General features: G+C 33.7%; 1 protein-coding gene across 1 annotated transcript in view; it reads right to left on the bottom strand.

Moving 5' to 3' along the window:
• Window positions 1–11,461: 11,461 nt before the first annotated feature.
• The window catches only part of MMP16 (matrix metallopeptidase 16), a 395,619-nt gene continuing 382,133 nt past the window's right edge, over window positions 11,462–24,947 (bottom strand). The window contains exon 10 of the mRNA XM_074199650.1: window positions 11,462–24,931. Within this exon, the coding sequence (XP_074055751.1) occupies window positions 24,597–24,931 (335 nt within the window). The 3' untranslated portion in view covers window positions 11,462–24,596. The remainder of the gene's footprint in view (window positions 24,932–24,947) is intronic.

Raw genomic sequence — 24,947 nt, forward strand, 5'->3', positions numbered from 1 at the left:
ATAAGAGACATAGGCAGGATGCAAACAGCTCTATTTGTAAGTCAAGTATTTATATTTGGAAGTTTCCTGTTTAGCATCAGAAAAGTACAGAATGAATGATATGACAAACTTTAAGAGAGGAACTTCCTCCAGGCCAAGCTGATATTTTTTTTTTGTAAGGCAAACAGGGTTAAGTGGCTTGCCCAAGGCCACACAGCTAGGTAATTATTAAGTGTCTGAGACCAGATTTGAACCCAGGTACTCCTGACTCCAGGGCCGGTGCTTTATCCACTGCACCACCTAGCCACCCCTTAAGCTGATATTTTTGACTTGATACCTATGGAATAAGCACATGCTCCTGAACTCTTAGGGAAATACAATCTAAGAGCAACAGAAATCCAACATTAGAAACAAACTTTTACTAACACCATAGAAATATATTGGGCCAGGTATTACTTTGTGGACAGATACTATTGCTTTCTGCAGGGATTGCTTTTATGACTTTATTAACCACATCCAAAGGTCTACGGTAACAAGGGTTTTTACTTCCATGAAGCAAAGAGCTAATGTTGCCATCTTTGAGCTCTAACCTCTAGAGCACACTGAGAACTCTCACTTCTTTTCCTCTAGGTCTTCTACCTCCCACTCTTTGCATCCTGGGCTACTAAGTAACCTTCTCTGCTCAGAATGACCTGCCTAACCTTTGTGAGTCACTTTTATCTTTGTGATGCTTCTGGTACCAGAAATATCACTGTCTTCCTGACACATTATTGCTTTTCATACAGTTTTGTAGTAGTCTAACTTGTGGTTGGTGACTCTTTATCCCCAAATTCAGTCCTACTATTTCACTTCACTAACAGTTAAGTAAAAATCCCAATTACCTCTATGAATAATAGACAGAGAAAGGTCTTGACATTGCAAAGCATTCTTTCCACATGCGTTAATTCAAATACTTTCACCCACTTTTTGTAAACCAAATATTTTCTCCTTTAAAATGTGAACTATGTAAATATGTTAAACCAAACTTCACACCATTTTTTTCATGTTTTCATTTCATCTCTAACATACCAGAATACTTTTTCACACCTGTTTCAACAAATTTTCAGTAGACTAATTGTATGAAACAACATTTTGTTTTTTGTTTTTCTTAAAAACTGGAAGTCTGTGAAAAACCAGAGAGAAAGAGCACAGACTGAACACCCCAGTTTCTCCCCAATAAGAGGTAATTATTTTTAGGATTTCCACAGACTCACGCAGACACCTGATATATTTTTCTATATCTAGTCTTATGCATGCAGACGTCCTGCCTAATATTTAGATGCAAATCTCACAAACCCGACATAGCCATTAGGGCCTTATTTGCTTAGGGAGTTGGAGATTATTAAGAGTTTGGAATGATCTTAGCAGCAAAGCTTTGTGGCCTTGTGGCTTTTCTACACTTGTAGAAACTGAACTGGAAAGGAGAGAGGTGAAGCAAAATTGCCAAAGGAAGAAACCAAATCCCTTCCGAGATGTCTTAATGTGTGTCAGTTCCTTACCTCACACAAACCATAGTATAAATAAACTAGCAAGCACATATTTATTAATAATTTCACTGTTATTACTGCAGAATAATAACATGATACCTCTAGTAGTAAATTTTTTTGAATTTTTGAATAATTTATTCTATCCAGGATCACTATGAGGTAAACAAATAGATTTTCCTGTTTCTTTAATCTCTATTTTTTTCTTCCCAAAGACACTAATCTTAAAGACAAAGAATTATAGCAATTTAGAATTAAGATTTTATGTTGATGCAGTTATTTCTTACTCTCACAAAACATAAAACCTAATTTCAACAAGGTTAATAAAAAACTTGTTGACTAGTTTTCTTTATTTGACAATAACTTTAAACAAAACATGAGCTTTTTTAGTAGATATATGTACAACAGATATCTGCATCCATTCGAAGAAATAAGAATTGGGAGAGTCTGTGTTTATTATTTTTTAATCATGTCCAACTCTTCATGAACCCTTTTGGGGATTTTCTTTGCAAAGATACTTGAATGGTTTTCCCTATCATTCTCCAGCTCATTTTACAGATTAGCATCCAGAGAAAAACAGAGTTAAGTGGCTTGTCCAGCTTCACACAGCTAGGAATTTCAATCAGATTTGAACTTAGGTCTTCCTCTAGGCCATCCATCCAATGTGCCAACTAGATGTCAGACGAAGTGAATATACTTGGTTTACTTTAAGGATCTCCCTTTACATTTCAGGAGATCAGTCAAGGAATTTCTTTTCGTCTGTTCTCTCTTTACCATTCACTTTGAAAATTCTTACTATTAAAAATATCTCTATGACTCCTGGTGAAAAGACAACAAGAAGAACAAACACTTTTAGAATTCTCTTCTTCACAAGCCTTACTAGAAATGTAAATAGAATTGTGTGTCTGGAAGAGCAAGTAAGAGGGGTGCTTGGGGGAGCAGGTGAGTTCCCTAAAAAAACCTATTATATTGCCATCATTGATATCTTGTTAGAAATCTGGGGGACTTTGTTTAGTTGTTGAATATTCTAGAGTTCCAGAGTCATCTATTGAACTACCAATAAATTTGGGAGGCTAAAAATGTTAAGCTTTTATCAACTGGTACATTAGTTGGAGTGAATTGATAGCTAGTATTTTGGAAATGGAGGTACATGGCAGGTGGAGGACGGGAGGGGTCTGGAAATGTGTTGGCACCAGGAGTTTTTAGAATTGGATTAGGATTTTTTTTGGTAAAAATACAAGAAAGAAACAATTTTCACTCTTTTCTTGGGTTTTTTTCCTGAGTCAATTCTCAAGACCTTTTCTCTCTAGAGAAAAAATGTACTCCATCCCCCCATTACTTACAGACTTTGGGGAAAATACAGAGACAAAAATAACAACCAATTTCAGTACAGTTTGTTGCTTTAAATGTTGTACAATGAATTTTTCATCTATCAATTAAATGGCAGACTAAAAAGTCACAGATAACAAGAATGGCTCTCTATGCCACTTCAGGTGATTGGTTAAAAATAGAAGAGTGCTGGAAAGCAGAAGAAGCATAATCAATACTGTGATTAATGGCAGTAATTTCACACAAACATCTGGCCAATTAAGCATGCTCTTTAGGAGGTGTTTCTCTTAGTGGCTTCATGAAGGAATGAATGAGCTTCAAATCAAATATCACTGTCAATATATTAAATAATTCACAGCCAAGTACTAAGTCAGCTTGGAACATTTCCAGCTCCAGGTATCTGTAAGTCATTTTTTTTCCTAAAGAAAAAAGCATCAGGACTGTTATTGCTTTCTTTGCAATCCTATAGTATGTCCATTCTATTCTTTTCTATGTGCTTTCACATCTTGAGGGACTGCTATGTGCTGGGTCCTAATCTGGGAGCTATCTAGGTTGCAAAGGATGCCTTTAACTAGTCTGTGTCCTCAAGATATTTAGAGCTTTTTTTCTGGGAGTTGAGACAGAGAGTTTTAACTGTAAGACAACTGAAATAAAAACAAGACAATGAATAGTCAGGTGTTAAATGGAATACAATCATCTAGAATCCAGAAGACCAGACAGTGCTATTTTATTTAAATACTACTAGCCACATGATCATATATGTAAATGGTTTCATGATTCCAATTTTCTAGGCCTCAAACTAAGGTTTCTGTACAATCTCTTAGCTGTCTCCATATTCAATTTATTGGTGAGCTCTGTGGATTTTTTCCTCAGAGCATCTCTCACATATCTTTGACCCCTCTCCTCTGCTACAGTCAGAGCCACAGCCCTAGTGTAGAACCTCATCACTTCATACCTGAATTATTGCAATAACCTTCTTGCTAGTTTTCCTATCTCAGGTTACTACTATAGGTAATCTTCAACTCAGCTATCAAATTAATCTTATCAAAGTATAGAACTGTCTCTCATCAAATTTATAAACCTCTATTTGGTATTCAATGTCTTTTACAAGACATTCTAAAATGTCCCCCTTTCATTTCAAGATTTTTAAAACTTATCTCCAAATACTCTGAGATGAAGTTATAATGACCTCTTCCTTTTTCTTCTCACAAGATACTCCATCTCCTGATTCTGTGAAATTTCACTGGCTGTCACTCCTGCCTAGAATTCTCTCATCTTTTTCAACTGATGACTTCTTGGACTTACTTCAATTCCCATCAAAAACCCCACTTTTTATTTTAAAAAAACCTTTTCTGATCCTCAGTAATGTTACTGCCTTCATTCTGTTGGCTATTTCCAATTTATTTTGTATATAATTTAGTTTTACATAGATGTTTTTATACATTTGCATTCCCAATAGACTTCTAGTTCCTTGGAAGCAGGAATCATCTTTTGTTTTTCTTTGTATTATCAGTGCTTAGCACATAGAAGAAACTAAATAAATATTTATTGACCTACACTTCTGATCCAGTTCTGTCATATTAAAATTGAGAAAACTAAAGCCTCTGCAGTGTCACAAAAACCATCAAGATTGAAACAAGGTCTCCAAAGCCCTGTCCTAATGTTCCCCCTACTGTTGCAGTAGATTCTCAATGCAATCTCTTGTTTATGGATAAATATTAATCTTCTCTCATAAATAATCCCTTATTATATTTTATAGTTGTTAAATCCACACTAATTTTTTAGAATCCATTCCTTCCTCTCCCTCTACTCACAAGGCCATGCCCCTTGTTCAGGCCTCTTATCTCTTGCCTAAATATTGCAACAGCATTATTATTATTGATCTTTTTGTTTTCATCTTTCCCTGTATAATCTGTCCTCTATAAAATTGACAAAATAATGGGGCTCACTTACTAATTACTGGCTCCCCTCCTTAATCTCTATACTTCTTTCTCTAAAATACCCAAAAGACAATGATTTCTTTCTCCCCACTCTTGTTTTTCAAATTCTTTTTATGTTTTGTTTTACTTCAGTAGAGCTTAAGTTTATTGAAAATAGTATCTATTTTCTTTTCCTTTATATCTTATTTTTAGCACAGGTTTTGTTAAAACTATTGTTAATATTGTTAATATTATTGTTCCTTCTAATCTCTGCCTTAGGGTAGCTAAGTGGTCTAGTGGAATGCTGGTGCTAGAGTCAAGAAGACTCATCATTCATCTCAAATCTGACTAAATCACTTAACTGTTTGCTTTAATTTCTTCATCTGTAAAATGATCTAGAAAGAAATAACAAACCACTCCAGGATCTTTGTCAAATGGGGTCACAAAGAGTTGGACACAAAAAAGACTGAACAATGAATGACCATTACATCTTAGAACAATTTTATTTCTGCAATGTTCATTTCGATGCTAGTATTAACTCCTGTGAGAGATCCTCCCAATCCTCTTAGTTATTGATTCTTTCTTTCTGTCTCTCTTTGAATAATCTTGTATTTAACTATTTTTTTTACTTTTCATATAGCTGTCAATAGTTTTTAAATTTCTTGAGAGCACTGACTGCTTTCAATCAGCCCAGACCAGTGATTATTTAATTCTTTTGAATAAAGTAATTGTTTTAAAAAAATTCGTTTGAGTTGAATTGCTCATGAGTAGCTGCAAAAACATATACAGAACTAGGATACAGGAGACCCCAGGAGTTCCGATCTGGCCTCTGACACTTTCTGAAGGAACAAGTCTCTTTACTCTTCTAAGCTTTAGTCCCTTTTTCCTATTGCCAAGAAAATTCCTGTCTAGGTACAATTCAATGTGACTGCCTCAGGGGTCACTTTCAGCTCTTGGACTGTATTATGCTCAGATTGATCAAATAAGGAGAAAAAAGAATGTCTCCTCCCCTTGAGTTAACATAAAATATTATTAAACATAGTAATATGGTTAGGAATCAGGAATCACTTACACCCTGTGAGCAAATCTAGCAAACTGAGAGGCTTTTCCTTTGATAACCTAGAGAACTAAAGCATGCACTCCAGATTCTGAACCGCTTGAGCTAATATTTATTATATAACTATATTTAAAGGAATTTTAATTGTTCAATGTAATATTCTCCCCAGAACTAGAAGTTTCTGCTTTTCAAAGGTTTGAGATTTACTTTACCTCTATGAACCATTAAGAGAGCTATCAAAATATGATGATGACTTCTGTATTTTACTTGAAAACTTTGAGCTGTGGAAGAAAAAAAATGATCATTTTATTTTTGAGAATGTTCCATTTACTAAGAAACTTATTTTTCTGGTGAACTAAAAGAATTCTTTTATCATCTCAAGTTTCTCAGAAAAACAAAATCCCAACTTTTCTATACGATTATTCTAATGGTGTTTCTGTATGAGATCAAGATATGGACTGTAACCATCTCAGAAAAAGATTAAATGATTCTTAACCAGAGGGCCATGAGAAGGCATATGATAGCTTGGATAAGGCTGCAATAAATAAAAAACTGAGAAACTTTAAAGAACAGGAATAAAAGAAATAATCAAAGAAATATGATAGGAAGAATAAATAAACTATTCAGAAGAGAAGGGTATGGGATGATGATATTTGACTAATCAAAGTATGACAATGGTACTCTCATCATGTCAAGAGAAAGCAATGAACAGTTTTAGCCCTTTGGTAGAACCCCTGTGGTAAACTCATGGAATAGACAATCAGGGATGTTTTGTGGTCTGTACTATTAGGGCGATTCTAAAATTTATGAAATCACAGATCTGTTTGAGTGGTTGACTTAAACTAAAATCTAACTCCCTATACCTGCTATCTGTAGGTACTAAGGTTGCCTTCTGCAACAAGCAAAACAAGTCTATTTATTTTTAGTGTAAGCTCTCTATAATTGCAAAGTGCAACAAAAATAAGAATCATAGAATCTCAGAATTGGAAGGGACCTCAGAAGCTGTCACCTCAATCTGTAGATGGACAGGAATTTTCTCTACAAAACAATCACATCATCCAGCCTTTACTTGAAGAGCTTCTGTAAAAGGACAATCTAATGAGTGCAATATTAGATACAATTCTCTGTAATTAGCGGTTGTGGGACCTGAGATTCACATATATTAAGAAGCAACTTGACGTCCTTGTATAGTATGCAATATGTAGGTCCTTTCTCCCTCTAGGTCTAACATAACTATAAACTGCATACTGATGCATTTCTCTCTAGTAAAACTGAAAAAGCAATGGTAAGGAGAAAAAAAATAGAGAAAACCTGATTAGTTGTCTGAAGGAGCACATAAATATGCATTTATCTATTCCTAGTATTTCTGGAAAAGGAAAATGGGATGCTCTATGGTTTTGGTCAATGGGCATTTTATGGACAAAATTATTTTTATGAGTACAACCATTCCATAATAGTGACAGGAATGGCTTGACTGCCTTTAAAGACTCAGAGAATAAACACATACAATTCACCCTACAGTTTCTCACTGTGATTCAATTCTTATTTGCCACAGAATTCTTAGTTTGGTCCTTTATGTATAGTAGAAATCTGTGTGAAAATAATATAGCATTGTTAGATGTAAAAATAGAAAAATACAGAGTAGTGCACATAAAAACATAAAAAAAACCCATTAGCTAAAACAAAGATTCACTTAATCACATATCCTGTCTCTAACAGGGACAACAAAGGGGGAATATTATAATGTTACTGTATAACACATGCTCATAATTCAAGTATGGTTATTCAAATATCTCTAACTACTTTTTAAAATTGACTATGTTTTTCTCATTCTTATGAAAGGGTCATGAGATGGGAAAGGTTTTGCACTGGGAATTAAAAGAAGATCCCCAGCATCACTCCTTATTAGTCATGTGATGGGGAACAAGTCATTTGCCCTCCTAAAAGTTCCATTTTCTCTTTTATAAAATGAATGAAGGTTATTGAAATGGTCTCTAAAGATTATTGAAACTTCTTTGATCTATTAATTTGAGGGGGGGAGGGAGTCCGTGTGACCTCTTGGCAGTGAGTGGCTCAGTACAAAAGGCACCAGGCCTGGAGTCAGAAAGACTAGAGTTCAAAGGTGGTCTCAGAATTTATTAGCTTGTGAGACCCTTGGCAAGTCACTTAACCTGCTTGCCTCAGTTTCCTCTTCTATAAAATGATCTGGAGAGAGAAATGTCAGAATACTCCAGTATATTTGTCAAGAAAAGCCAAAATAGGGTCATAGGGAGTCAGACATGACTGAAAAGCAATTGAAAAACAAAAACAACATGTAATCTATTGAAATAATCATTTCTACAATGCATACCTATTTGTAGAAAACTCTCATTTCATTTAATAGAATATTTGCCTAAAAATTGTAAGAAATAGGTTCTATTTTTGACTTACTTTTTCTTAGCAGAGAAATTTTGGACAACTTTCTGGGCTGTTTTCTATACATGCAAAATTGAGAGATCATGAAATTCACTTCCCAGATATGTAAGAATAAATGAAATAGTTTAGATATTGGGCAATTTGAAAACTGAAGCATTTCTCTGAATAGTGCATGCACCATGCTCTAAAGTCAGAGGGCCTAAGTTTAAATACCATTTCTAATGTTTACTATCTCTGTAAACTTGCATAAGTATATAAACCTTCCTGGCCCTCAGTTTCCAATGGTGATTGGACTGGATGACAGATAATTCCTTTCAGTGCTAGAACTATGATCTCTTGATCCATTTTGAGGTCACCAGAGATATATAGTATATAAGATAGAATGGAAATTGAAAAGATAATAGATATAGATAGATAGATAGATAGATAGATAGATAGATAGATAGATAGATAGATAGAAAGACAGATATAGGAAAGACACCATCAAAATTTATGATATTTTAGTATTTCCTTCTTTGCTATACAATCTGTACTAATTGAAATTCTGCCCTTACTTCAGGACATTCTCCATACTTATTTTGTATATTCTCTAGATGTATTTTTCCTCCTTTAAACTTTCAAAATACGTTTTTTTTTACCATTCATCACACTCTATTTTTTATTATATTTTACTATGCAGATTTAAATTGCCCAAATAAATTGCCTGCTCCTTTAAGGCTGGAATTGTATCTTATTTCTAGTTTATCAAATCAAATGAAATAATATACACAAATATGCATTGGTACCCTTAAGTCACATATAAAAATTAGCTAGTATTTCTCCCAACACTTAATACAGTACCTTTTATACATTGGACTCACTATCTTTGTTGAATTGAATGACTATAATGACCTTACCTTAAGTTATTGTATATAAAGTACCTTAACATTTTTAAGAATTTTCTCAAGTTCAAATATTTGAGAAAACAGTAAAATATAGTAATCTAAGCAGTACATCTCTTGGTCTATTCATTTGATTTTCCTGGGAACCTTCTTCAATTCAGTTATATCTTTCCTGAAGTATGGTTATTCAAATATCACAAGGCTTGTGGGTTTGAATCCTTCTTTTGTATAAAACTATGATCATTGTGTTTTGCTTTATTTCCAAAAAGTTGTCTACACTTGGTGTTTCTATTTTCTTTTTGCTTCTCTTTGAAAACCCATAGAATTTGAATGATCTTTCCTGTTTCTGATGAGTTTTTAATTGTTAGATACAGTGGTTTCTTTTTAATCTACATTTTGTGTGATCTTTTTTTCAGTATTTGATACTGTTGATCACCATTTTTCTACTGAATACCTCTCCTCTTTGGATTTTCATGAATGCTTTCTCTGGTCTCTAGCTCTTCCTTGATAGTCTTCACTCATGGAATACCTGTGGGTTTTTCTCAAACTCTCATCTGGATCCTCTTATTTTTCTCTCTATATTTTCCCTTTTCTTTCCCTATTCGTCAGGCCCCAGGAATTCAACTGCTTTTTTTTATAAAGAGTTTTATTATGATATGAATACATTATAAACCATCTACCATAGTTTTCATAGAAATTTTATATTATAAACTGTATAATATTATATAAACTATAAACCATATGTCTGTATATATAAACAAATCATAGTTTCATATACATGACACAATATCTCTGAGAACTAGTCCTTCAGTACAAACTATCTATCAAACATTAAACCAACTTTGGTGTCTTGTTTAAGTTTTTAGACCATCACTACATATATTAAATCAGTTCCACATCATTAGAATATATTCCTTTAACAATACTTACCAAGCTATCAGTCAATTCAGACCTTCGTCATCTCATCTCTCAGTTATATTGTTGTAGCAGTCTTGCATCTTACTCTTCTCCTTTGAGAAACCACTCAAGTATTATATTCTGCAAGATGTCTTTCCTTTTCCTCTGGTCCCTAAAACTAATTTGAATCTCACTATTTTGTATTTGTGTGTGTGTGTGTGTGTGTGTGTGTGTGTGTGTATATTTCCATTGATACATTCATTAATGATATATAAATATACAAACATAAACATCCATCCATATATATATATGTATGTATTTGTGTGTGTGTCTATTTATATGTATTTTTCCTCTATGAGAATGTATGTTTATTGCAAATAAGGATTATTTCATGCTTTTTGAATTTGTATTACCAGAACCTATCATAGTGCATGTAGTAAATAAATATTTATTAACTGGATAAAGTACTATAATAATTTCCCATTTTGTCTCTCTATCTGAAGCCACTTTTCATTCCATTCCATCTTCTCAAAGCTACCAAAATGCTTTTGTCTAAGTTCAGATCTGACCATGTCTACTCCTCCTGCCTCAATTTTAATAAGCTCTGGTGACTCATTATTTCTATAATCATAGATTTTTGAGTTGGAAGCAATATTTAAGGATAGAAAAAATATAAACTACTGTTTACAACTCTTCACAACTAGTTGCTTTCTATTTTCTGCTCTTCTTTAAAATCGTTCCCTTTTTCAATGCAGTCAGATTGATCTAACTGCTATACTCTGCAGTCAGTATTACATTTCCTTTCCTCATGTTTTTGCACTGGCTTTTTGTCATTTATGACATTCATTCTCTCCACTCTAGAAATATCTGTTATTCTTTAAGAATTAGCTCAAGGGGGTGGCTAGGTGGTGCAGTGGATAGAGCACCCGCCCTGGAGTCAGGAGGACCTGAGTTCAAATGTGACTTCAGACACTTAATAATTACTTAGCTTTGTGGCCTTGGGCAAGCCACGTAACCTCATTTGCCTTGTAAAACCCCCAAAACTCTCCAAAACAAAGTATTAGATCAAGAACCACATCTTCACTTGATTCCATATATGCTAGCGTCTTTCTGCCAACATTATAATGAATTCATTCTAAGGACTAGGAATGAGACTTGTGATTTTATTGGCATGGGGAACTTCTAGTGAGGAAACTTCAGGTCAGTTCCTTCTCTAATTCTTACAGTCTTAGAATATTGCCTATAGCACCAAGAAATAATATATAGTAAAGCATGAAACTTGAACTTAGGTCTTCTAAGATTCACTATGCATTTCACTATTCACTATGCAATGCTCTTTGTTTTATATAATTTCATATAATTTTATATAATTTTACATAATTATCTACATTCTTAGAAATGTGCATTGCCTTCTCCATTAGCAATATAACTTTCTGAAAATAAATACTGATTTGTTGTAACTCTAATCCATTGTTTCAGTCATGTTCGACTCTTCATGCCCCTATTTGAGGATTTCTTGGAAGAGAAAATGGTTTGCCATTTCCTTCTACAGTTCATTTTACAGGCGAGGAATTGAGGTTCAGTGTCTTGTGCAGATTCACCCACAAGGTTAGTGTCTGAGGCCAGATTTTTATCACAGGAAGATGAATATTCATGACTCCAGGCCTGATACTCTCTATCCACTGTCTCACTTAGCTGTCATAAGATTATTTTACATTTGTCTTAGTAAACTCTTGCTAATTGATTGCATGATCCTGCCCTATGGCACAAACAAAAAAAGTCTAATCTGCCTTCCACATGATAGTCTGTCCAGAATTTGTAGGAAGTGATCATGTGACTCTAAAGTATTCAATTTCCTAAGAAAACATCACTGTTTATAGAATTGTAAGACATAGGTGGGAACTCTAAAGATAATTGAATTTGACCATCTTATTTTGCAGATGAAAAAGTTTCCTTTTAGAGAGATAATAATGAATACAAATAGTAAAAACATTCTAAATTTTATAACATTATCCAAGGTTTGCAGAGCACTATATTTACATTTTCTAACTTGATATTTACTGAAATACTGATGATTCTGGCTTTGATGGTGTGGTTAAAGGTTGCCACAATAGTCAAAGGGTTATAGCTGGTTATGCCTGTCCTAGAGATAAGCAAACAGAAAATATGAGAAATTAAGTAACTTGAATAAGATAACATAAATAATAAATAGGAGTCAGGATTCCAAGTCCAGAGCCCCATCTACTATACTGATTCTTTCTATCAGTCCTAAGACACATGAAGAGATGACTTGTTTGTCAACATTTCATCAAAGTTTTTTGTTAATACAGAGGAAAATTATGGGATATGAGTCATATAAAGTCCACTCTTATTCATAATGAATGGATTGTTTTTCTCGTGTAGAAGTTTCTTTCAGATCTACTTTTTTTTTAAAAAAGCTTTTCTACAGAATCACTTAAATTTAGAGCTAAAAAGAGGTGCAACAAAGAACCTTTACAATTATAAAACTGACAAGCATTTAATGAAGACCTACAAGGAAGGGAGTCCACCACCCCACCCCCCAGAAAATATTTAAAGGTTTTGTTTCTCAGTCATTTTTCAGTCATATCTGGCTCTTCATGATTCAATTTGGAGCTTTTTTTTTTAGCAGAAATAATGGAATGGTTTGCCATTTCCTTTTGTAGCTCATTTTTATGGATGAGAAACTGAGGCAAAGAGGGTTAAGTGACTTGCTCAGGGTTACACAGCTAATAAGTGACTGAGGATGAATTTGAACTCACAAAGATAAATCTTCCTGACTCCAACATTCTAGAAGCTGCACCACTTAGATTGCTCTAATTGCTAAATAAACTTTTACTGACAGGCTCAATTTGCTTCTACTTCTTTGTCCTGTATCTTTTATATTTCAAACAAAATAGGTTTAAACACTCCTCCACAAGGGAGCCCTTTAAATTTTTAAGGGTAGCTATCATATCTCATCCCAAGTTTTCTCTAGTTTAAACATCTCCAATTTTTTTCAATTGTTTCCGATATGAAATTAAAAATGTCATATGACATCATTGTTGTCCTCCCTTGGACACTATAGTTTATCAATGTGCATTTGTTGAACCTAGTTAGTTTGACAAAAGTAGAACACAGTTGGAATATAACAGTCCTGTAGTTTGAAGGTTTAAACTTATGATAACCTAAGATCATATTCATTTTTTTTTAGCAGTTATATCACATTACTGATTGCTATTGAGCATGTAGACCTCTAAAATTCTCAGGACTTTTTTTTTTAACAATTAAGTTCTCCATCTATGTCTGAAGCTGATTATATCCTAGCTTATTTATCCCTCTTGATTTTCATCTTATTAAATTCATGTCAATACTTTGGTTTTTCTAGATCCTTTTGAAAATTGATTTGATCATCCAGTTTGCTAAAGATTCCCTCCAGCTCTGTGTCATCTTAAACTTTGGTGAACATCATTTATCCTTTTATCCATGTCACAGAAAAAATTGTAAATATAGACCTTTGAGTTAAAGTATGATCATATATCCTGTAAGCCCAGTCATTCAGGAAATTCTGAACTTAAAACTATTATACGAATTTAACCTATTTGGTGGCATCTCATCAATTATGCTTTCAAAAACTCTGCTAAAAATCAAGTAAATCATATCTGTAGCTTTAGTATCTTTTGCCTCTTTTATATCCCCAGAGCTCTGCAAAATACCTGGCATATAGTAGGAATATAATAAATATTTCTGACTATTATAATGTTTATCTTAAGGAAATGAAGTTATACTGGTATTATTTGTTATTTTTTTTTGCAAGGCAAACGGGGTTAAGTGGCTTGCCCAAGTTCATACAGCTAGGTAAGTATTAAGTGTCTGAGGCCAGATTTGAACTCAGATACTGGACTCCAGGGCCAGTGCTCTTATCCACTGCGCCACCTAGCCGCCCCATGATTTGTTCTTGATGAAGCCCTAGTTTGATATTTGTGGTTATAATTTCCTTTTCAATGATCCATTCTAGAATTATAACCACAAAGTATACATGTCAAATTAAATAACCTATAGTTTGTAGCATTTGTTTTTTTCTAGTTTTTTTAAAAAATTTCTACTTTTTGATGAATTTTCAAATATTCCTAATTCTGCAATCAAAATGCCAACTCTTTTAATAATCGAAGATATAGTTCATTTGGGAAGGGTGACTTGAATTTATCAATGGTATTTTCATACTACCTAATAACTCATTCAGTTTATCAACTCTCTTAGAATTTTTTTGATTTTCCTTACTCAGAACTGATCAAACATTTTCAAGAAAAGCAGAATGATAACCTAGATGATTCGGCAAAATTCTGAATAAAAAGTTGGATAATTAAGGCAAAAATTACAGGCTTTTCTGACTGGTATTACTTGAATGAGTAGTTATTTTTTTTTAAGATTTTTCAAGGCATTGGGGTTAAGTAGCTTGCCCAAGGCCACACAGCTAGGTAATTATTAAATGTCTGAGACTGGATTTGAATCCAGGTACTCCTGACTCCAAGGCTGGTGCTCTATCCACTGTGTCACCTAGCCACCCCCCAATGAGTGGTTTTTGATTATCTGTTCTACATGAATAAATCACTGGTGAATGAGGTTGAATAAGGTCATTTATGCATGATAAATGGGATACACAGGTTGTAACTTTACGTAGGACAAAACATGGAGTAAAACCACAATGTCTTTATGAACCATTTTTTTTCTGTTCTCTTATTTATTGACAGAATTTTTTTTAAGTTACAACACAATGAAACGATGGTAAATACAGAAGATGCAATAGTATAAAAAGCCATTTTAACCCTTCCCTTGGTTAAGACACTTACAGCAGACAAGAACTGCCCCCCAAATCCCCTCCTTGAATGAAAACAAACAAAAATAAATAGAAATTAATAAATATAAACAAATCACTGCACAGCCCTTAACTCTTTGATTGTCATGGCAAGAACCATGCTGATGATTCTAGCTTTGACGGTGTGATTAAAGGTTGCCGCAACAGTCAAAGGGTTATAGCTTGTAAACATAAGTACTTGATTGGAAATGTTCAGTCATGTTAATGGTCTACAGCGATGTGATTAATATCATGACCCCTTGACCTTTAATGACGCAACATTATAAGGAATTAAAGAGATAATAGCTTGGTGAGCTGTTACATAGACTAATCAACCCAGTTTATTTAACAATGCACTATGAAGCCTTGGTTTACTACTAAAAGACAACTTGTGAATAATAAAACACTATTCAATGCATTGATCAATAAAAATCAATGGAAAAATTAGTTTAAGCACCACAAAATTTTGCCTGATTATATCCGACAGTCATAATACACTTTAGCACCATTAAGTCAGCCTTGCATTTGCACACAAACAAGCTTTGTGTTTGTCAGTAGAAGCTGCCTGAAGGAATAACATATACCAGGTATAAGAAGGTTACTGTATAGAATCCTGTGTGAACAAAAAGAAAAGTAAAAGCAACCCAAACTCCCTTCCCTTGCAAAAAAAAAAAAATGTCTCCCAAATTTTAACTTGTATTAAGCAAACAAATGCTTCAATATTTCTTTGCTTACACACAGAACACTATAGATACCAACAACTCCACTGAACTGATGTAACATGAACCAAAAACATACCAAAGATTAAATGCTGCCATACACCGTATCTAAAACTGATAATTATCATGGGGAATGAAAAAGACACTAGGGAATCTCAAAAGGTGCCAGCCTTAACCTTTAATTTCCTGGTTTTCTCTCTGCTTCACAGCTTTAAATCTATTTAAATAAAGTTTACCTAAGTTTTCACTCTTCTCATTTCATCTAAGTAAAATAAGAGAAGAAATGATATTTTTTTCAGGGGAGACTATAAAATGTCAATTACCCCAAGACTTTCCTTCCCTTTGAAGCTGAGTCCCTTATGAAATCTTTTAAATATCTGTGCAAACTTTTGGGGGAAATAAATTTATTTTAATGTATTTGACATTTTAAACCTAGCTATTAAATTGTAAATATGCAAATCTCTATTATTATATAGTCTAATGGGCTATCTGTATTCTGTATCACAGTGATCCACTATTGAGATTTGAATAATATTAATACAAATATCTAGATTAAAAGCATCCTGAAAATAGCTTTACAGCAATCAGGCAAATCTTCTACCAATAATCCAGGTCTTATTATCACTAAATTATCATATGCCCATTAAAAAAAAAAGAAAAAAATTAAGTTAAATTGGCTCAAAATTGAGCCTGGTAAACATTTATTTCCCTCCTATAATATAAAAGCAAGATAAAAGTCTTTAAAATTAGACTGCAGAAAGGAGCTTTTCTTAGACCATAAGCCTGAAACATTTTTTTTTCCTTTTTATGGCAGAGATTTTAAGCCCCTGAAAATAGAGGTCTACAGTAGAAATGCTGACTTGATCCTATCCAACGGGACAGTGCACATACTGTGCCTATACCCATTCTTCTTTCTTTCTCTAATACACACGTACTTTATACATAAAGGAAAATAGACTTAAGAATCAATGTATTATGCATTTATGTAGCAATGATCTATCATATACAAAGCATTGTATTTCTTTACTTACCTTTCTGCTTAATTGTTAATATTCTCCAAATGTAAACTTCCTTTGCTGCCTGTCACCATACTCAGCACTCTATTCTCAGGGAAAGAGTTGCATAAGCATTCATAATTTCCAATAAAAGACATTATGAAGTTGAATGATATGATGTACTTTCAACAAAATATGTGTAGGCACATATGGAAAGGAAAGGGAAAAAAATTCCTGGATACTACCTCTGCCTTATGTGGTGTTATCCACTCACCTGAATTCTGGCTTTCAGGAAGGACTGAAGGAAATCACACCTATGAAGAATGGTCTTATGGAAAAGAGAAAAATGTGGCTCATCTGCATGCAAAAGCATGGAATATCAAACGGAATATCAAAAACACACACTCAAAAAATTTTGTTATTATTATCCTGTTACCCTCTCTTCAGAACCTGTACTTCTCTAGGGACAAGTAGTATGAAGTCAAATAAAATATGAAAACTACAGAGGTATATAAAATCAAGCTCTTATGATCAGGAAAAATTCAAGCTTGATAAGAGTAAGAAGGGAAATCATAAAATTCTGTATTTCTTATAATATGTTTCTAATCTGAATAATGGACTACATCTAGCATAAGTTTATGTTCCTATGCATACACATATATGCAAACATATGAAATAAATAAAACACAATTTACATGTAGAGAGAGGAAGTTAATTAAATTGCTTTCAGATAAAAGTGATGGGGGTAGATTCTGATGTTTGTGAAGGAAAAAGAGTTACATGAGAATGAATTAAATGATGCCTGATGATGAGTAGGCATGCATTTTAGAAGAACAGGAAATGACTTTAATTTCCGCTTTAGTCATTGAAGTAGAAATATTGAGCAAAGGTAGGCTATCATTAATTCAAAAAGATATGGACATGGAGCAATTTTTAAACCACTGAAAATGAGCTTCATAAAACCAAAATAAAATGGGATCTGCAACTCAGTGATACCATAGATGAGCTTTTCAGCAGAAAAGAACTACCAATGTTCTGACCAACTACTGTGTACAAATGGCAAATTATTCCATGGACAATAACATCTAAAACAGTTATATCTTACCATATACTAATCCTACCACTATATGTGATTGTAAGTATATGAGGAAACATAAGTTAAAAGACTGTCATGATTCTAATTTAAACAATGATATGCTACAAAAGTGTGCAAGAATGCTGCTATCCACTAATCTTGTGAAAAATGATAATAAAATGTACAAAAAGCATACTCAAAAAATCAAGAAGTCTCTCATTTCATCACAATTTCATTTATCTTGCTTCATTTACAATGTCTTATTGTCAATGTCTTCTTTTGTGGAAACAGATTATTCACATATCAAGTTTCTTTAAAATTCACGTATTAATGAACTTCATTTTTCATATATTCTGGAGGACATGTAAATGCACTTCTGGGGTAGAGCATGAGGCAAGTTTGAAAACATTCACAACACATTTGCATTCTACTTATATTTCCTTTTCTCAGCATTGCTTAATGTACCTTTCAAAATATTTGCACATCGATGACAAATTCAGATAATGTCTCCAGAGCAACATCAGTGGAAGTCAATAATTTTAGCATACATTTTTTTTAAAATCTGTAAAGCTGAATCATATAGATTACAGCAGTCACTTTCAAATGTGTTTTTCAATATTTGAGAGTTTTTATTGGACATGTTTATGGTGGTATTCTTTTCCTTCACTGTATTTAGGTAAGAGTAGAGGATTAAAAAAAAAAAACCTATTACAGCTTCCAATCAAACTTTCAACTCTCTCACCAGGAAAGTGAATGAATTTTACATTCCACATCTTCCCTAAAGTTTTGAAAGTATTAAATATTGTACTTAGGGCAACCAAACACTATTAAAATAAAAATGATTAATTTGACCTGAGTCATTTTAGAATCATTTAAAAATTATTTTATGGAACAATCACTTTGAATAATGTGTACCAGGCAAAGATTGTATGCTCATAAAGGCAGATCATTAAGGCAAGTTTTGTCAAAGGTATTATGTGAAATGGTGATCAAATAGAATTTCTCTCTATCTTTTGGTTATAATGGTTGATCTAGCATGTATTCTGATGAAATCTCCTTCAAATTCATAATGACAGATATCTGGTGCCAACAATTTAGTCTCCACATCAAGGGTATATAATACACAGAAACAGAAGTTGGATGTCATATGAAGAATGACTACTTTCTGTATACAGTTATATTGCTAGGTTAACATATTAAAGGCTTCCATTTGACATTACAGTGGCTGTGAGATAGCACTTTTCAATATCATATAATTGTGAAACTAAGATTTCTAGTTTTATTGAGAGATTTGTGGATTTTTGTTTCTAATCATTATAGATTGTACATATTTAAGGAAAGTAAACTTGTTGCAGATTACAATTGAGGAATATTTATTTTTATATATCTCTGGCATTCCTTGCCCAGAACTTTGCTTATAGTAGAAGAAAAAAATATTTGTTGAATTATTATTTTAAAAAATCTATTCCATATTAACTTGAGCTTTCATTAAGTCATGTTGAGCAAATATGTTGTTTTTCTAATGATTATGACACTGCCCATGTTTCTCTTCCTTCCCTTTAAGGCTTAAACTGGATTATTTTCTTAAATGACAAAAGATTCCTGATATTTGTGTCACTATTTCATGAGGAATTTGGAAAATGGCAGGTAGATTCCTAAGTTTTGCCAGTGACTGTTTGTTCTCATGCATGTCAATACTTCAGTAATAAAAGCAAAGTATTTCCATGGTAACTTTTCAGGTAGGGCAATATTAACTGTTATGATTAAGTAGAGACCTAGTTTTCAACTGATAAACATCATAAACATTTAGCATTCCCATTTACTGTTTGACATTTGTAATTTGTTAAAGAACATGTACCCTTGAAAGCAGAACAAAATAGCCTTGTGCTTTCTTTTTCAAAAGTCTTGTTCTCACCCCAATCCCATAATTGTTTCTCTAACAACAGTTAACCATCAACCCCAGATTCTACTCATTCCTGCTTCTGAAATCCCTTTCTTATCTCATATTCTTCAAAATGATATCTTGAATTAACTTTTCATTCACAATTATCATAACACAAAATCCCCTATAGACAACATTCTGATTTCAAGTTTTATGTTTTGCACAGACTTATTGGCAGATATACTATAACATCTCAAATACATTGGGATGCATTTGTGCTGTACCTAAGATTATAGTATTAATAATCTATTCCAGTGCCACATTAGTATAACACTCTAAAGCAGTATCATCATATTCTACAATCTAGTGTATGTGTGTACATACATATATATATATATATATATAATATATATGTGCATGTACATATATGTGTGTGCATTTTTCCAAGAACATCTAGTTTTGCTACACTAAAAGGGAGTAGGGAGGTACAATCTCCCTTTTTTATCATTATTAGAAAACATATACAAACATGTCCTTATACACAGAAGAATATGATTCTTGGGATCTCACTCTTCATCTTTTAAAACTTTATCTGAAATTTTCCTTTGTGATTATGACATTCTGCCTTTCATTCTTATGCATTGCTTGTCATTGCCAATATTTTACATATACCTTAAATATTTGTTATATCTGTGCTCTCAGTATCTAGAAATAAATGTTTGTTGAAATGAAATTTTTGATTAAAAAAGGGAGTATGCATATTTTATTATAATAACATGTCATTATGTTGCTGAATTTTATACATACACACATATATGTGTGTATATATATATATCTTCACATATATAAATATATACGTATTTTTCCTTTGCCTGCCTCAGACAAATGTTGCCTTTTTATTTTGTGCACAATCTTGTTTATGCCCTAAGTTACTATAATATTGCAATACACCCAAGAGTTTTCATATAGGCTGCCAATTCTAATACTGCCAATTTGGGGATGCATATAGGTTGTCATATAAGCTGTCAATACTGTCAATTCTGGGAAGTCTTATGGGGCAATATTTGACTGCTCTAATAATGCTCTAAAACATTCTGAGAACATAAAGTTGTACTTCTGAATATGAATGTTTTGAAGAAATTATATGCTAATCAGAAACAGGAAATACTTTAAGGCTATTAATGATATTCTACTGTAACAGAACTATTGACTCAATGATTATTGACTCTGATATATGAATTAATATTTTGAAGTCAGTGTAACAGGTACATGACTAGAGAAGAGATGAAACATCAACAGAAAAAAATATTTGGCTAGCATCCTTATGGTTTATGAATTCATTTTAAATTTCAATTTGAGAAATCCTAGAACTTAGAAACTCTTGCTACTGGTGAATGTCTATCTGGAATCATATTAGAAAAATTGTGTGCTGAGGTTCTCTCTCAATAAATCATTTCTCCCCTAGATGATGGTCCATGGATGTTCATATTTAGTTACAGAATGATTGTTGATATGGGGTTAGGCAATTAGGAGCTCTCACTTTCAGTATTCCACTAGGCCATTTTTTCTCACTCTAAAGAAATGAAATGGCGTTATTGGTAATTGCCTAAAAATGCCTATTTTTCAGTGATAAAATGAAGTCCTAGGAAGGAGTCAGTGATGATTATGATTGAATCTATCCTTTTCTTTATTTCCTTTATCTCTCTGGTAGTTTCACAGCTTGACAACCTCTTTCTACTCTAACTAGGATTATACACTCCAATTAAAAGTTGAACACATAATCCACTTTCTGATCACATAATTTTATCATATTTAAGTATATACCAAAAGAAATCTATCCATTGGTGTGAGCTAAAATTCAGACATACGCTCACACACTCATGCATACATAGAGAAATGATTTGTTCACTATCTAATGTTATATCTATTTTCTAGTCCTGTGTATTTTTGAAAAAAAAAATTTATAAGTGATGAGTAAGGCAGCATTCTTTTCTTTTTGGATGAGAAATCAACCTTGAATTATTTGCAATGAAGTTTCATCAGTGATTTTTATGATGTCCCAAAATAATGTGGGGTTTTATGTGCATGCACACACACACACACACACACACACACACACACATTTAGATAATCCTAATTTCCAGGACACAAAATTGCAAAAATGCTTTTTTTTAAAAAAAAATCTACACTTTAGACACTGCATAATTGAGCTTATATAAATATTATTTGTTGTTCCATAATAGTGAGTAAACTACAATATCAGCAGCAACTTTAATGGAAGAAATAAAGTAATGCTATAGGCTGATTCCGGTGCCCTCTCTGGATCTATTTCACCCTCACATCTACAGTTTAGGAAATCTTGCCAACATGAATCTTGATCTACAAATTGTTTTACTTTGACATTTCCCCCCTAACTGCTCATTTTCTTTATCCTTGCACATATATTATAACTGTTTATTCCCTAAGAAATTTTTGCAAGGCTTTTCAGCATGCTGAACATGATTACAATATAGTCTTCTGACCAAATCTTACACATGTAGTTTAACAATAACAACAAAAAAACATTTTCATGCCATGTTGAGTATAAATATGAATTCAAGGCAAACTATCCATTTCCAAATAATTATGCAAACCTACACTCATTAAAAATGATCCAGTAATGTATATTAGCAAATTAGTAAGAAATCTTTTTGACTAGTATAAAATTCCTGCTTTATATAAAAGCCCACTGGCCATTCAAGTATTTGAGGTTTTTTTTTCCTGTAACTTTGTATTTCATTGTAAAATGATGAATTTGGACATGAAATTAAATGAACATCAAATAAAAAAATCATTTCTGCTTATAGTTTAACTTTAGAGTGTGCATGTACTGATAGCAAAATGTCCACTTACAGACAGATGTGTGTTCAATTCCTTCTCTTCTCTACCTACAAAAACAGCTCATACTTTTCTGAGAACTTTTGGATAGTGAATACCCAGCTTTTAGAAAGCAAATTAACAATCCAGATTTATTAGTAACATCAGCTCTTGCAATCTCCTTCACTTGTGCCAGTTTGCAAGTTAAAGGTCAAAGGGTGAAGACATAGAATAGTACTCTACTAGGAAATTTCTCACAAAAGACAATGTTTAAGTTGTGGTTAATGACAGTCAACAAATCAATAATCAAGTTCAAGGCAAGCTGTTCATTGTTTCAAAAGCAATTCCCCTCCAAGCCTGGCTTTCACACAAAGCCAGAGTCTGACTCATGGGGTGCATTCATTCTGACCATCTTTAATAAGTTCACAGCCCAGTAGCTGTAAAGCCTACACTGCAAGAAGCAGTTCCTAAAATCAATAAGGAGGTCTGTCAGTTGCTGACTTTTCTCTAGGAAAAAAATATTGATACAAACCCGCTCCGCAGGTCTCATGAAAATGACAATACTGCTGTTAGGACAAATCACACTCAACAATGAAATGCTTTGGTGGTCCCTTGGCTCTGTCAGTGATGGAATGGACAGCTAAAAGCCACAAGTCTTGCCAACCCTTTGAGAACTATGGAAAACATGCACTAGGTAACGCGCTGGAGAATATTCATGCAACCTCAGAGTCATTGTATTGGCTTACTTTTGAAACTGTAATGCTTACCTGCATGTAATCATATACCAAGACAAATTGAATTTTCATGCAGTAGAGTTTGAAACAGAAATTCAATATGTCTAAGATAAAAAGACTTAGGTTATAAAATAATTGTAGCCAGTTGTTTTATTTCTTCAGTTTTTAGAATCTACTGGTAGAATACTAGGTGATATTAAAATCTTTTTTTCTTTGCTTTGCTGGGAAGTTGTTTAGGCAAATGTCATCTCTCTTGTTGGTTTATCATTTCGTTTTAGCAGTTATGTGAATCTTTTTATACACATTTTTGTGATTAAAGGATATCTGTTTTAAAGCCCTGAACTCCATGAACTTATTTTTACATACACCATTACCCAGGCTCCTAATTTAAGAGAACTCCAGATTAGCATCCTAAGACTCTGAAAACTGATATGATAGTTCTCAAAGGGTTACACCAATGTATAATACTAGTGTCACATTTCTTTGTAAGAATCACTGCTGCTTAAATTCCCTGCAATCCACTTTTAGAGACATACTGCTTCTTGCTATGCTTTGTAATGAGTGTTACTGACAGACTCATGAAGGCCTGGGGGCAATTGGCCTAGTACAGCTCTTGGGAGCTGGGGGTGGGTGCATCACAACAAAAAAGAAAGGAGCTCAGAAGGGGAGGGGGAAAGAAACACCTCAAAACAATGAAAAGGTTCTGTTTGAATTTAGTTATATGGATATAAATGTGATAAAACATTGAGGACATAGCTTCAAACAGCTGTATAAAACGCAAAATGGATGTATCATTAAGGCTGTCACTATATTGCAGATATTTTGGCCCCTTGTTGGTTGGAAAATGGCTGTCCAAACAGTCTAACGTCCTGCATGTGTCATCCAGGTCTCCCACCAGACAGAAAAATTATGTGTAGGAGTAAAGGACTAGATCCATAGCAGACAGAAAGCAATCCTCTTTGGAGACAAAGCTGTTTTGGGTCTTCACACTTTCCTGAAAGTTCAATTATGGGTTGTCTTGTTCAAAACTTTTTTTTCTTTTTTAAGCAAAAACTTCTTCCCCCCCCCTCCAGAAATGTTGATCAAGCTTCGGGGGAGGGGGGTAAGGGGAGAAGGTTAAGTAGGGGGATAATGTTTGAAACCATTAAGAAGAATCTTCTTTTTTGTTGTTTTTCTTCTTTTTTCCTCTTTAGTTAATCCTAAAAGTGTACTGGGCTTTGAGCGTGCAGAGGAAAGGCCTAGAACTGAATGACGAAGAAAGACAAAGGACTGAAGAAACGGCAGATACTGTGGGTCATGGAAGCTTCCCAAACGAGTGAATTCACACTCAGGTGCAGGACAGGCGACCCCCTGGGTTTTAAAGATCAGCCCTGATCCGGGCTGACAGATGCCTGCTCCTAGCTAGGAAACAGCCTAACAGCTCTTGTGTTGAATCTCAAGTTACCACAAACTCCTGGGAAAGAAAGGAAAAAAAAGCCCTTTATCACACCCACTCTTGCATAGAGCGTTTGCAGTACAGTATGTGACGGGGTGTTCCTTTCCTCTTGAATTGGAACACTGTGTAAACCAATACAAGGAGGCATAAGGCCAGGATGCAGGGGATGACAATTGCTATGGCTTTCACAGTGCTGGCTGTGTTGTCCAGTTTGATGACAATATCTACGTCATCTGGTGGGCTAGGTCGTTCTTTGTCCCGATCTGTTGGTCCTTCACAGCCCATAAAATCCTTGAGGATGGATCTGGGATACCCAGGTTCTACCTTAAGCACCTGGTTATTGAATTTCCAGTATTCTTTTCCTTTATAAAAATATGTGAAGCCTAGAAAATGAAAACA

This window comes from Macrotis lagotis, chromosome X (assembly GCF_037893015.1).
Source record: "Macrotis lagotis isolate mMagLag1 chromosome X, bilby.v1.9.chrom.fasta, whole genome shotgun sequence".
Taxonomy (NCBI): Eukaryota; Metazoa; Chordata; class Mammalia; order Peramelemorphia; family Peramelidae; genus Macrotis; species Macrotis lagotis.